This window comes from Dryobates pubescens, chromosome 22 (assembly GCF_014839835.1).
Source record: "Dryobates pubescens isolate bDryPub1 chromosome 22, bDryPub1.pri, whole genome shotgun sequence".
In the NCBI taxonomy this organism is placed as follows: domain Eukaryota; kingdom Metazoa; phylum Chordata; class Aves; order Piciformes; family Picidae; genus Dryobates; species Dryobates pubescens.
The window spans coordinates 5,515,796-5,530,513 of NC_071633.1; the positions used below are offsets into that span (position 1 = coordinate 5,515,796).

Sequence of the window (14,718 nt, forward strand, 5' to 3'; positions counted from 1 at the left end):
GTGTCATCTTAATGCTAGTGGTTTGTCTCTCTTTGGGGCTGATGTGAACACAAAATGCCAAACTACCATTCTCCTAGCAGTGTGCCTGGTGAGGGTCCTGAGGAGGAATTAGTCTTTCTAGTATGCTTGTTTCTGAAAGCAGTGTTATCAGGGCCCCCCATACCAACACTGACTGCCATTTGAACAAATGTGTGTTTAGGGAGCTAAGACTTTTGTGCCTCTGTTGTGAGTTGCCAATTGATTTCATAAATCTTTTCTTCCCAGTCTTAGTTGCCTAAAGAGAGAAAGGTTATTGAGCCCAACTGTTTATCAGCCAAGAAGTGGCATTCATTTTGCTTACCCTAAAGGTACATTGGACTCTTGGTGTTACCACATGAAACGAAACTGATGTGTCAAAACAAAGCAAACCATCTGGAAAACCAGAAAGGAAACTGCCTTCTTCCTAGTTTTGTTTGCTTTACAAGTAATAGACTGTGCTAAACATCTTGTGGTTTTAAACCTGAACTTTTAAATATGGATTATAAAAGTAGTGAGGTAGAACAAATAATTATTTCATATTTGGTTGCCAAACAGCAACATTAAACTAAATTATATTTCTTTCTTCCTAACCCCTCCCCTCTCCACTGTTACAAAGTCTTTGGTGTTTTGTGTCCTATACAGGCTGTGAATCTGCACTGTTTTTGAAGTTTAATGTATAAAATATGAAGCCAATTAGTTAGTCTGAGAAGTGAGATAGTGAAGTGCCCATCAATCCCATTTATTTACAGCTGGTTTACTCTGTATAAAATAGGGTAATACACTGTGAATAGTTCTATTTTTCTCCTGAAAGGATCATTCCCATAAAGGATGGCATTGTACTCCTACCATCATGAATATGTAATTTCCCATAAACCCTGAACAACACCAACAAGAACTGCTGCATCACCTCTAAGTGCTTTAAAGTGTTGTTCTACATTGCTGCTAGAGATGAAAGTTTAAATAGTTGAAAATATGAACCAAACTCTCCCACACGCTCATGACTGGTCTGTTGAACACGGGGGATGTTGAGCTATCTCCTTTGCTCCTGTATATTTGTTGCTCCTTTTCCCTTCTAGCACTCTGTAAATCACATTTAAAACAATTTTGCATGGGCTAAAGCTTCCTTTCATATATTGCCTGCCTGAAGTAAAAAACCTGTGTACCTTCAGAAGATGATCTGTTGAGTGCAGTAGGCATTTCTCTCTGGAAAATTGCTAGTGATCCAAGAGTAGGATGTTGCATCAGTCCCTGGTTTCATATACACATGCAAATGTACTATCAGTGTGAGTGCCTTTAGTAACAGTGAGACTTCTTCAGATACTAATAGTTAGAAATTAATGGTTGTCCCTTGGAGAAGGGGCACTGTGAATTAGCTAACATGCATTAGTTTCATGGGCTGTAAGCAGAGAAAATGAAATGCCATTGGGTTTTGGGTTTGTAAAGTCAAACCTGTGTAGCTGATAGAGGATTTGGTTGTAGGCTTGTGTTGACATTTGGATATAAAACCAACCAGTGGTAGAGACTGGGAAGGAGGGGCAGCAAAAATCTGCCACCCAGATGGCACAACACTGAGATCCTTTGGAGAAAGTGCTGTATTTCTCCTAGTGTGACTGTTCCACCTTGTTGGAGTGACAGTTGGGGGTGCATCAGGCCAATGCATATGGTGTAGGTGCAGCTGTGAGTGTGAATCTTGTCCTAATGAAGCAGCCACCTTGTTTAGGCCAGCTAATAGTAGCCACCTTGCTTAGGCCAGTTAATAAATGAGCATTGTCTCATTACCTGGTGTTCCTTTTCCTCATGGTGTTCTTGTCTGTTCACTAACAAGGTTTACTCCAGTGATAAAAATGACCCAGCCGTTTTCTGGATTATTCAGGTAATAAAACAGCCAGCAGAACAAGACAAAACAAAAAGTGTTTATGAAGTGCTTTGGGCACAGGATAATTAAACACAGTGGAAACACAGATGTGAGGTAGGGAGCACATTGCCTGAATGTTTTGTCGTAGACATGAAGCGTTTCCTGAAATTGAAGTGCTAAGTGAAACCCACCAAAGATTTAACAAAGAATTGATCCAAATCTCAACGAAGTCCCTCACACTATTGAGACAAGATTCAGAATGAACATGATAGAATAGAATAGAATAGAATAGAATAGAATAGAATAGAATAGAATAGAATAGAATAAACCAGGTGATGATTCATGAGTGCAATTCCTTCTCACTTAAAATTCCTATCAAAATATGTTATGTCCAAGTATTTTGAAATGCAAATTTGTCATATAGGAAAAAAAAAAACCAAAACCAACAACCTATAAATAAACCTAATGTAGAAAAAAAAATCAGTTGTGCCTATTGTGTTGATGTATTCTGTGATGTCAGCCATTGGAGTTTATCCATTCACACATTGTTCAGGGGTGGGTGTTTTTTTTTTTCTCAGATACACTACTGATGAATCATCAAGCCATAAATACCACAGGCAGCTTTTATTAGGCAATTACGTTTTATCAAGCTTAATTGTATGAAGACTAACTTCATCCAGACTTCATAAAGAGAAAAATCAATATGGTTTTAGTCATTGGTCCGATGGGAAGAGCAGCTGGTGCCCAACTTATCATGTATGACTTTTATTTTAAACTTGAGTTTCAGCACAATTTTTTTTTTTGAGGGAAACATAAGCATTTCACAGGATAAAGAAGTCTTGAAATTGTATATATAGCTCTGTGTAGCATCTGTCAAGAGAAGAATTACAAAGCAGAGAAGATATTGTGCTATGGTGCAATGTTTTCTGCATTCAGCTATTTCTGGATAGCTTTCTGGGGTTGAATTTGAGAGGACTAGATCTGTCCTATGCAAATTTTCACTCTCTCTCTTAGCCAAACTCACAATATTTTGGCAAGTATTAGAAAGAGGTATAATTTTTTGCTTTTATATCCCTTAATTTTATTTCATATTTCTTGCTCTTCAAAATCTGCTTAATCCATTTGAATCAAACAGAGGGGGGTTTAATTTCTACAGTGGAAAAATATTGGTATTTGGGTTTTTGTAATGATTTGTGTTGAATGGCAATAGCACCAGATCAAGTGAAAGCAGAGGCTAAGAATTACACTGACCAGGCTGTTTTATTCACCTTGGAGCAGAACTGAGGAAAAAGTTAGGCTGCAACAGCAATTTTAAATATTTGGGAGCTGGGAAATTGGTGAAATAAATGATTTGGAAATTGGGTATATTTGGGGGGAAAACAAAGGGAGATTTATTGCTGCAAGACTAACCTGATATAGTCATGTTTTGTCATGGTAGTTGTTTATAGAATCACAGAATCACCAAATCACCAAGACTGGAAGTGACCTCAAAGATCATCAAGTCCAACCTGTCACCACAGACCTCATGACTAAACCATGGCACCAAGTGCCACGTCCAATCCCCTCTTGAACACCTCCAGGGATGGTGACTCCACCACCTCCCTGGGCAGCACATTCCTATGGCTAATGACTCTCTCTGTGAAGAACTTTCTCCTCATCTTGAGCCTAAAGTTTCATCTTGAGCCTAAAGTTCCCCTGGCACAGCTTGAGACTGTGTTCTCTTGTTCTGGTGCTGCTTGCCTGGGTAGTTGCCTTCAGGTACTTATTGCTGTAGACAGCAATAAGGTCACCCCTGAGCCTCCTCCAGGCTAACCAACCCCAGCTCCCTCAGCCTCTCCTCATAGGGCTGTGCTCAAGACCTCTCCCCAGCCTCGTTGCCCTTCTCTGGACACATTCAAGAGTCTCAATGTCCTTCTTAAACTCAGGGGCCCAGAACTGGACGCAGGACTCAAGGTGTGGCCTAACCAGTGCTGAGTACAGGGGCACAATGACTTCCCTGCTCCTGCTGGCCACACTATTCTTGATGCATGCCAAGATGCCATTGGCCTTCTTGGCCACCTGAGCACACTGTTTAAATAGCAAGGAAAAGTCTTTCCTCCAAGTTTTAATATATATTATCTACTGCTAGCAACTCAATTATTTTGCTAGTATCTCTTAAACACTTGAGAGAGGTGGATTGGACATGGAGGTGCAGGTACATCTCTACACTCTTAAGGTTGCTGGCTAGTTGTAGAGATTATTGTACTGTATTTAAGGGTAATAGCATTATGGTCATAAGCAAAAGTTTTAGATATGCAGTAGAAAATCAGCCCACATGCAGCATTATGGACATAAATGATGAAGAAATACAGAACTGAAAAGGGTGATGTTAGCTATCAGAAAACATTCCCGAGGCACCTGGGGCTTTTTAGTCTGGAGAGAAGACTGAAAGGTGATCTAATTAATGTGGAAGAGACACATAATCACAGAATTAACCAGGCTGGAAAAGACCTTCCAGATCATCAAGCCCAACCTGTCACACAACACCAGCTAATCAACCAAACTATGGCACTAAGTGCCTCATCCAGTCTTATTTTAAACACTTCCAGGGACAGGTGACTCTACTACCTCCCTGGGCACCACATTCCAATGGCCAATCACTCTTTCTGTGAAGAATTTCTTCCTAACATCCAGCCTAAACTGCTAAATTGTTTCAGAGTCATAGAATTGTTAGGGTTGGAGGGGGCCTCAAGGATCATCCAGTTCCAACTCCCCTCCATGGGAAGGGACACCTCACACTAGAGCAGGTTGCCCAGAGCCACATCCAGCCTGGCCTTAAAAACTCCCAGTGATGAGGCTTCTACTACCTCCCTGGCCAACCTGTTCTAATGTCTCACCACCCTCATGGTAAAGAATTTCTTCCTAACATCCAATCTGAATCTACCCATTTCTATTTTTTTGTTCCATTCCCCCTAGTCCTATCATTACCTGATACCCTAAATATCCCTCACCTGCCCCATTTCCCCACTTTTTCCCTTCATATCACAGAGCACCTGGGCTCTGTTAGAGTCTCCTCCCACCTCAAGTGTGGCCATTTGGCCCTGCCCACCCACTCTCCTTTATAATCGCCTCCAGGAAAGGCAGAAACCCCAAGCTGAGCCCATTTGGGCTGAGGGATCCTCCTCTCATCACTGGTGAGTGCCCATGGTGTGCACTGGGTGATGGTGGTGGTGACAACAAAGGCCGGGGGGCCTGGTGGCCCCCCGGTTGTTAGGACCAGAACTGATGACTACTCCACTATCATCCACAGGTGCTGGCTGTGTCTCTTTCCTGGGGCTGAGCTCCTCTGTGTGATATCTTAGCTGGTGAGGGTCTTGCCCCTGGCTCTAGGATGGCTGCAGTAATGGTGGTGGAAGAGCAGGAGCTGTTTAGCCATATGATATGATGCTAATTACACTCTTTTTACCTGGAGGCCCCTGGAGTCTGCTCTCATTCAATAAATCTCTGCTTTTGTGTCTCATTTACAGACCATTGCTTCCCCCTCACTGCTTCCTTTTGGAAATATGGAAGCAAAGGAGGTGGGAAAAAAGCAATAAAGTATATCTGGAAAATGTGTTCAGTTACCAATCAGTGCTGAACAGGAAGTTTTTAGGAAGAGGAGCAGGTTGGAAAGGGACAATCACTTCTTATGAATCACAACACAAATATCATAAAGAACAGACAGCACAAGACTGCATCTTCTCCATTGTGGTTATGTTTCATGGGGGTAAATGCAGAGAGGAAAAAAAGTTCAATGCAGTCACAATTCTCTACAGAAAAAAATCACTGAGAAAGGGACATTGTGAGAAGTGAATCCCTATCCTTTATACAGAAACACAGAATTAACCAGGTTGGAAAGGACCTTTGAGATCATCAAGTCCAACCTGTCACCCAACACCATCTAATCAACTAAACCATGGCACCAAGTGCCTCATCCAGTCTGTTTTTAAGCACTTCCAGTGACGGTGACTCCACCACCTCCCTGGGCAGCACATTCCAACAGCCAATCTCTCTTTCTGGGAAGAACTTCTAATGTTCTGTGATCCTGTGGTGTGAATAGATATCCCATTAAAGACTCAATCTGTAGAAGTGATGTGAAAAGTCAGCTCCACATACAGAGAACAAGTCCATGGTTATGCATTTTGAGCAGTTGCAAAGATTTTAGTAATTTCCCTTCCAAGTGCATAAATCCAGTCAGGATTTACTGCACTAAGTGAATCTTTGGCAACGATAGCTCGAAGGAAAATGCCTCAACACATCCCCCTGTATGTTTGGGAGAAGGAGTTATTTTTCTGTGGGGTTAGTCAGAAGGTTTTTCACAGTCATAAAGTTAACTCTGCTTCTGTGACCTGTGCACTTTGCTGTGGATGAATACAAGTTGCTGTGTTTCCCCTCTGGGTTGCTATTTTCATTATCCTGTTATTCATCATGATTCAACTTGCTGTTTCATTTCCTAGGGCCAGGTGTACACACCAGCTGCAAGTTTTCAGAAATCTCCTTTTCCTCCTTTGCTCTTTGATGGGAACTGACAGTGGCATCTTTTCCCTGATGAGTCATTGATTCTACAGAGCCATGAGTCTGCCAGAAAGAGACGAGATTCTTTTGCTTTATTTATGAAGAGTGCATTAAAAACCAAGAGGAAATAGATGGAAAGGGCCTAATTTTGTAGCTGCTAGCTGTGTAAAAAAACCCAAACCAAATAAAATGTACCAGCACTGCTACTGCTTTGTGAGCTACTATAGTTAGAATGGGTCTGGCACTTAAGCAGCCATAACCTTCTATAGTTGTATACATGCTGACAGTATTGTTAATTGAGCCAGGACCACAAGACCATGGATTACTCTCAATAGCTGGGGGTGAAACATCCCAAACAAATATTTTGCACAGACTACGAAGGTCAGTTAGGTAAAAAAAACAACTTTACCATAAATCCCCTCATTTTCTTCTCAGTGATGTCCAGTGGTAGGACAAGGCAATGGGACCAAGGCAAAACAAATGAGGTTCCACATGAACATAAGGAAAAAGTTTTTCTCTCTGAGGGTGACAGAATCCTGGAGAAAGCTGCCCAAAGAGGTTGTGGAGTCTTCTTCTCTGGAGACAATCAAAACCTGCCTGCATGTGTTCCAGGGTGAGCTGCCCGAAGTGATCCTCTTCTAGCAGGGGGTTGGCACTAGATGGTCTTTCAAAGTCTCTTCAAAACCCTAACATGCTGTGGTTCTAAATTATCTTCACCTCACTTATTTTAGAGCTTTACAGATTCTTACCTTCAATTTCCAAATACACTGATTTAGAATTGTAACAACTATTTTTTCTTTCCTGACTACAAACTGCATTTATGTGTACACATCTGCCAGCAAGAATAGCTTCAAAAGATTGCTTTAGAAACACCTCAGTAATTGTATCCTTTTCAAGTGTACCCTGTAAGCAATATTTACTGTTTATGATGTCTGGCAAGCTATCAGTACACTTGGCATGGTTTGAGGCAGGTGTCTTTCTTTTAAAGAAACATAGAGTCATAGAATTGCTAGGGTTGGAAGGAACCTCAAGGATCATCTAGTTCCAAGCCCCCTGCCATGGGCAGGGACCCCTCATGCTAGATCAGGTTGCTTCGAGCCACATCCAGACTTAAAAATCTCCAGGGATGAGGCTTCCACCACCTCCCTGGGCAACCTGTGCCAGTGTCTCACCACCCTCATGTGGAAGAACTTCTTCCTGACATCCAATCTGAATCTACCCATTTCTAGTTTTTTCTATTTCCCCTAGTCCTATCATTACCTGCCACCCTAAAAAGTCCCTCCCCAGCTTTCTTGTAGGCTCTCTTTAAGATACTGGAAGCCCACAATAAGATCTCCTTGAAGCTTTCTCTTCTCCAGACTGAATAGCCCCAACATAGATTTGTGTGGTAGTTTATGGCTGTGCCTGAAAAATTTTCCACAGATCCTGAGCAGAAAAGTGATAGAATGTAAATAAATTTCCACTGGACATAAAGGGGAGAATAATGATAAGGTCTAAATAATCTCATTGGTCTGACTACTAACATATATAAACTAATTTTCATTCTTTTCACTTCCTTTGCTCTAGCAGATACTAGCTCTGACTTCTGCTGGCTCTGCTGACCTTGAGTGTGTTCTTGTTGTGGTCAAGTACTAACAAAAGACTCTCTGCTTTACTCCATTCTTCTACAAGGGGAGGGAAGGGAGCAGAGAAGTGGAAGCTATTGGTAATCCCCTGGTTTTGTCCAGGGGAGTTCTTGTGCTGTTTACAAATTGTAAATATATGTAAATATTGTATATGCTGTACATATTCATTGCATTCCCTGTTTCTAGATTACAGCTGTGCTTGTGAATACAGCTTTCAACTGAGCTGGTCTGGCAATTTTATGTTGGGGGCAACTTCAGCCCACCACAGTTCTCTATATTCCTGTATATTTTTGAATACAATTCTGTATTCCTGTCCGCTCTTTAAACTAAGACAAGACTCTTTTCTTGAGTATTGCTGCTTAAAAAGAAAAATAGCCAAACCTATGAGGCTGGGACTTTATCCTCTCACTGAATTTCCTTAGACTTTATAGTAGAATTCCCTAAATGGTTAGCTGTAATTAGAGCAGAAAAGTGTTGCGTGTTTCTTAAAGAAGGGCTTAAAGAGTAGAACTGGCAACAGATTTACTGAAGGAGACATCTATTTCAGTTTGTCTTAAATTGCAGATTGTATTCCAATATCCTCTTTTGTTTTAAGGGCTGTGATGTTTTGTGGATGGTGGTTAGGTTTGGTTTGGTTTGTTGTGTTTTTTCCCCCCATCAGGGACAGTCACATACCATAAATAATTGAAATCATTATCAAAGTTCTATTTCAAAGACAGGCTTGGTAAACCTAGTGGGAAACTAAAATCGATTTTACTTTGTCATGACACAGTGCATATGATTCAGTGAGAAATAAACTCAATTCTTATTTTGAAGACTAAAAGCTTAACTTCTAATGTTTAAGGAAATAGCAGTTAGAGGTGGAGTGATCTCTGGGGTGCAAGTCTTTCTAGTCACTAGATATTGGTCTCTGTTGTGTGGTGAAAATTAGAATCTCTCAAAATGTTTACTATAATCCATTAAATCATGTCAGTAAGGAGAGTCAGAGCAGCTGGCTATGCTTAAAACTATAAATTAATATCACACTCTTGAAAACAAATTATATTGGAATTTACAAGGACACTACATCAATAGGCTGGTGGTGAAAGCGAAACAAATTGCTGTTAGAGTGCTACAGATGACCTTAACATGCAGAGTATTGGCTAAATTGTTCTGTTTCATAATGCACATTTTTAAAATCAAATTTGTATGCTAAAATGACATCAATTTTAATCCCAAGTGATAGGCTGATAGTGACACTTTATTTGCAAAATGGTACAACTGGTGTAACCTAAGTGAGAGAACAGATTTGGTTAGTGTGTGATTACACACTGGGTTTCCTAGGAGTGAGTTTAACTTATGTTGGCTGCACATAATTGTACTGCAAAATGAGTAGAGGAACCTGTTAGGTTTTGAGGATCAGAAGATTTCAGAAAGTCACTGGAATTTGATGTTTTTTTTATAGTAGGGTGTGACTGACTGGTCACATGTCACATGTGCTGAGTCAGCTTCCTCCAGAGTGATCCTGTGCTACAAAATCGGCATCCAAAATCAGCATCAACAAATTGTTCACTGTAGACCTTATTTTTCTGGTTGCAAGAATCCACTCTCCCTCCACACCAACAATAATTTTTCATTGAGTTTAATGCTTCACTGTTTTTTCTGGGCTAATCTGAGGGGGTTTATGCTATCACAAGGGTGCAGAGTGGAATGTTCCTGTCTTGAAATACGCGGGCACTGCTCTTGGACGCAATGTGGAGAGTCAAGCTTGATATTACAGAATCACTGAATCACCAAGGTTGGAAGAAACCTCAAAGATCATCAAGTCCAACCCATCACCACAGACATCATGACTAAACCATGGCACCAAGTGCCACATCCAGTCCCCTCTTGAACACCTCCAAGGATGGTGACTCCACCACCTCCCTGGGCAGCCCATTCCAACGGTGAACAACTCTCTCAGTGAAGAACTTTCTCTTCACCTCAAGCCTAAACTTCCCTTGGCACAGCTTGAGACTGTGTCCTCTTAGAGATAATGTTCAGGATTAAAATCCTTTGAGGAGCAAATGGCTAAGAGATCTGATAGCTGCATCCTGTATCTTCATTCTCTATCCTTGTTTTCAATTATTTTCTAACAGTTGTGAGAGTTTGGTTTGGTTTGTCACTCGTTGTGATAAGTTGGTTGTTGGCTTTTTGTGGGCTGCTTTCCTGCCTAGCATGCCCTAAAAAAATTAATAATAATTAAAACCAAAAGGTGCACACATAGCTAATATTAAATTTCATTTTAACATTTGAATTAAATTGATTTGTTAATAACGACAATGTCTTAGTTTATGCAAACTGAAATGTATCAGTATTTACAAGAGTGAAACCTGCGCCAACTGAATAACAAACGGAACTGTGTAATTGGCTGCTTGATATAACTGCCCTTGAAATACTCAAGCTAAACTGGAATTGGAGTGGAATCCTTAAAACAAGGTGTTAGCCCTTGCAGGTAATTCTTTCTCAATGCAGCATTTAACTTTAAACAAAACCAGGACATTTCAAGGGCAAAAGAGACCATCAAGCCTAACAGGCTTTTTTATGATGCTTAAAGAGGAATGGAAGTGATGACCTTATTGAAACTACCTGATTACTTTAGCAGGAAGAAATTCTTCCTTGACCTCTGTTCATCTGCAAATTAAAATGGGAGTATTCTCTGAAGCTTGTCAGGTTGATTACACATAATATTGTTACTGCTGGGGTGAGCCAGCTCTCTCGCAGTGATGTATACCTTGTTTGATAATGCCTAGCTCATGTGATAGCAATAGATGCTTCTGTATAAACCTCGGTACAGGACATTTTATTTACTTTGCATCTAATGATCTGAATGCTAATATTTATTAAGTGTTCTAGCACTAACTGGATGTATTTTATATAAGATCTTTCATTCAGTTTGATAGAAAAATGTGAACCAAACTCCCCCACATAAATAATGCTTACATTCTGGAAGGTTCATCACCTGGGCGTATAGATTTTTCTGTAAACACATGATGAGTTTGACTCCCTGACCTCTATTTGACATAATTTATTTTTTATAACATTGCTAATAGAGAAAATATAGGATAATATCCACATCAAGGACAACCAGGTTACTTATTTGTGCTGTTTAGTTACCAGTAGGTAAGCTGAGTCCTGGCATTACCTCCTTACACTGACTTCACCCCATGTCATACAGCCATCCCCCCAACTAGATCTGCAGTTTCTCCTTTCCTCTGGTGATTGGATGTAATCAAAATGGCATGGAACCACAGTTTCTTGAAATAAAGTTCATCCACATGTTGAAAGAACAAGCAAAGCTTATAAGGAGAAGAACTTATCAGAACTTTCTGAGAGCTGAGCTTTTTATCTATCAGCTACAGAACATACCAGAAAGATGGTTGGTTTTATTTTATCATCCAGGGAAAACCTAACAATCTTCTCTTTTCCATTGCAACTTTCCCCTGAAAAGAACTTCCCCTATAAAACTAAACAGCTGACCTAGCAGTTGTGCTGAAGATCTTCACTGAAAGTGCTGGGTGCTACCTTGTAGACCAAAGCATCACAGTCCTCTGGCATCAGCAAGTAGAAACTGGGAATATTTTTTGTGTTTCATTAGAGATGCAAACTCAACTGTGCACTTTTATTTTGCAGCTTCAGTATAATGTTGATTCTTTGCCCAAAGTCTGGTGTTGATGTGAGAGACATTTTATTCACTTTCATCTCTTCTAGGTATCCAAAGTATCATTTAATATAGGATATTTTTCCGTAGTTCTAGCATACTTTGTGGGCTGTCTATTGCTAAAAAAAGATAGGACTAATATTGGATAGCATATTTAATTTGCTTTACTGACTTTCTTTGCCACTGTGTGTATTCAAAATCTATTAAAGGAGCATTAAGACTCCCATTTACCTTCAAGCTCTTAGATGTGATAATAAAATAGTACTGATGTGTTGCAGAGTTGAAGTACTCTTTTCCTTCAGAACCAGTTGTACACTAAGGAGGGGAAAAAAAGAGAGAGGAAAAAAGAAGATTGAGTTGTAGAAGGAAGGGGTGTTTCAATTCACTGACCAGTCTCCCTCAAATTGACAATTTTTGATTCCTCTTGGCAGATTTGTCAGGTCTTGTTTAGACCACAGGGAGGTTTAAGTGAGGAGAAATTGTGGAATGAAATGAATTTTTCTGAGTTAAAGATTCGGATCATCCTTCCCTCAAATTAATGGGTTTCACAAAACTTCATGCTGCCAAATTTTCACTTGGTTTCACAGAGTCACAGTTGGGTTGGAAGGCACCTCTAGAGATCATTGAGTCCAAGCTCCTCTGCAGAGCAGGATTACCTAGGGCAGGTCACACAGGAACACATCCAGGCGGGTTTTGAATGCCTCCAGAGAAGGAGACTCCACAACCTCCCTGGGCAGCCTGTTCCAGTGTTCTGTCAACCTCACAGTAAGGAAGTTTCTTCTCATGTAGAGGTGAAACCTCCTGTGTTCTAGCTTGTACCTGTTGTTCCTTGTTCTATCACTGGGCACCACCAAAACCAGACCATCACCTCATCTTAACACTGCTCAGATATTTCTAGACATCAATAAGAGGAGAAGGCAGAGAGGAGATCTTAAGACTAAACACTCCCAGTTATCTCAGTCTTTCCTCATAGGAGAAATGTTCATGTTCCTCAATCATTCTGGTACCTCTCCATTGGACTCTTTCCATCAGATCCCTGTCTCTCTTGAACTGGGAAGCCCAAAACTGGACACAATATTCCAGGTGTGATCTCACCAGGGCAGAATATAGAGGGAGGAGAACCTCCCTAGACCTGCTGGACACATTTGCAAGGATTATCTTAAAGAGAAGTTATACAGAAGATAGCCTGTGTGCCATCACTGGTGCTAAATACACCTTTTCTGCCTCCTGTTCATCACAGACTCTGCACCTTTCACAGTGTTTGTCTGCTCTGTATATGCATATTCAGATGCAGCACATCATGTTGACATAGGAAATATCTATTTATCTACTTGATGTGGCCCTGGGCAGCCTGATCTAGCTGGAGGTGGCCCTGCTCGCTGTAGGGAGGTTGAACAAGATGACCTTTGAGGGTCCCTTCTAACCCAATGTAATCTGTGAATCTATGTTAGGAGACATGAAGTTGTGGTTTATATAGGTGAACAGGTGCACTCACTCCCATTTTGTGATCTGTAAAGAGTGTTGGAATTAATTCAATTTAGATGAGCTGAGGCTGTTTTCAGCTGCATTGAATTATGTTTTGAAACTGTCTCATGCTTTTATTTTCTGTGTTAGACAGGGCTATGAAGAACTGGAGAGACAGCTGAAAGAAGTCTTCAAGGAAAGGAGCAATATCCTTCGGCAACTGTCAAAGACTTCTAAAGAACTTGAGGGCATTAAAGTAAACCTCCAGGTTGGCTTCTTCTTAACTTGAGTTTTTCATATTAATATCTATTTATTATTAAGGGTGTGGAGGGTTCTTGCATTTTGCCTTGGTGTGTTTGTTAAAGTGAGTAAGTATTTTGTTAACCTTGCACTTAAAATAAACCTGATGTTTTTAGAGAAAACTTAAACCTCAGGAGTTGAGCCCTTTGACCATTTACTGAAAAGAAAAATAAAGAAAAGATGGAAGTAGAGCATAATGGAACAAAATAAAAAGGAAGGGAAGGGAAATGAATAAGCTGTTTTAATAGAGTTATGCCTTTGTCCTGGCAGCTACCCTAAAGCATCACCTTCACTCTTGCAGGTTGCATCTTTGCTGATGAGCTACATGCAGTCAGCCTAGTTCAGCTGCTCACTTTATCTACCTGATGTGCCATCTACACAGCCTGACTGGATTTACTGCAGGGCATCACTTTACAAGTGCAGCTGACAAATTGGACTAGATAAGCCTGCAGCTAGAGCTGAGGCACCTCTGTGTTTAACTCCAGTATCACAGGCAGGCTGAAAGGGCAATAGTCAGATTAACTTGGGAGTCCACCTAGCTCCTCAGAGTGAAAAGTAGATTAAAACTCCTGCTCTGGATTTGAGGTCCTGAAATCACCAGATGTTCACTTAAGAACACATCTGCCATTTCCAGATGTAGCCTGTTGGGCTGGTGAAAACATTCAGACTCCTTATCAGTTAAGATTTGTCTCTCTATTTCATACTGTGCATAAATTCAGTATTTTTCTGACACTGCACTTTTAACTTCATGTTGATGTAAGATAGATGGGGAAAATATAAGGAGTAAACTCATACTCTCTTCACACTGATACTCTGTGTCAGTACTGTGCTACATCATGATATTATAGTCTTATATTAAAGATCTCTCTTGCTCTAATTAATGTGAACTCTTGAATAATTTATCTTTCTTATTTTCATTTTTCCCTTTTTCCTTCTTTTCCCTTTTTCCTTCTTTTCCCTTTTTCCTTCTTTTCCCTTTTTCCTTCTTTTCCCTTTTTCCTTCTTTTCCCTTTTTCCTTCTTTTCCCTTTTTCCTTCTTTTCCCTTTTTCCTTCTTTTCCCTTTTTCCTTCTTTTCCCTTTTTCCTTCTTTTCCCTTTTTCCTTCTTTTCCCTTTTTCCTTCTTTTCCCTTTATACCTTCCTCCCTTTCCCCCCATTTTTTCCCCTTTGTTTTTCCTTTTCCCCTTTTTTTTCTGCACCAGGTTTTTGTGGTTTTTTTTTAGAATGGGATTTCTTCTGCAGCAG

General features: G+C 40.4%; 1 protein-coding gene across 1 annotated transcript in view; it reads left to right on the forward strand.

Moving 5' to 3' along the window:
* LUZP2 (leucine zipper protein 2) overlaps positions 1-14,718 on the forward strand; it is a 159,684-nt gene that overhangs the window by 65,856 nt on the left and 79,110 nt on the right. The window contains exon 2 of the mRNA XM_054171665.1: positions 13,325-13,442. Coding sequence (XP_054027640.1) covers positions 13,325-13,442 — 118 coding nt within the window. The remainder of the gene's footprint in view (positions 1-13,324; positions 13,443-14,718) is intronic.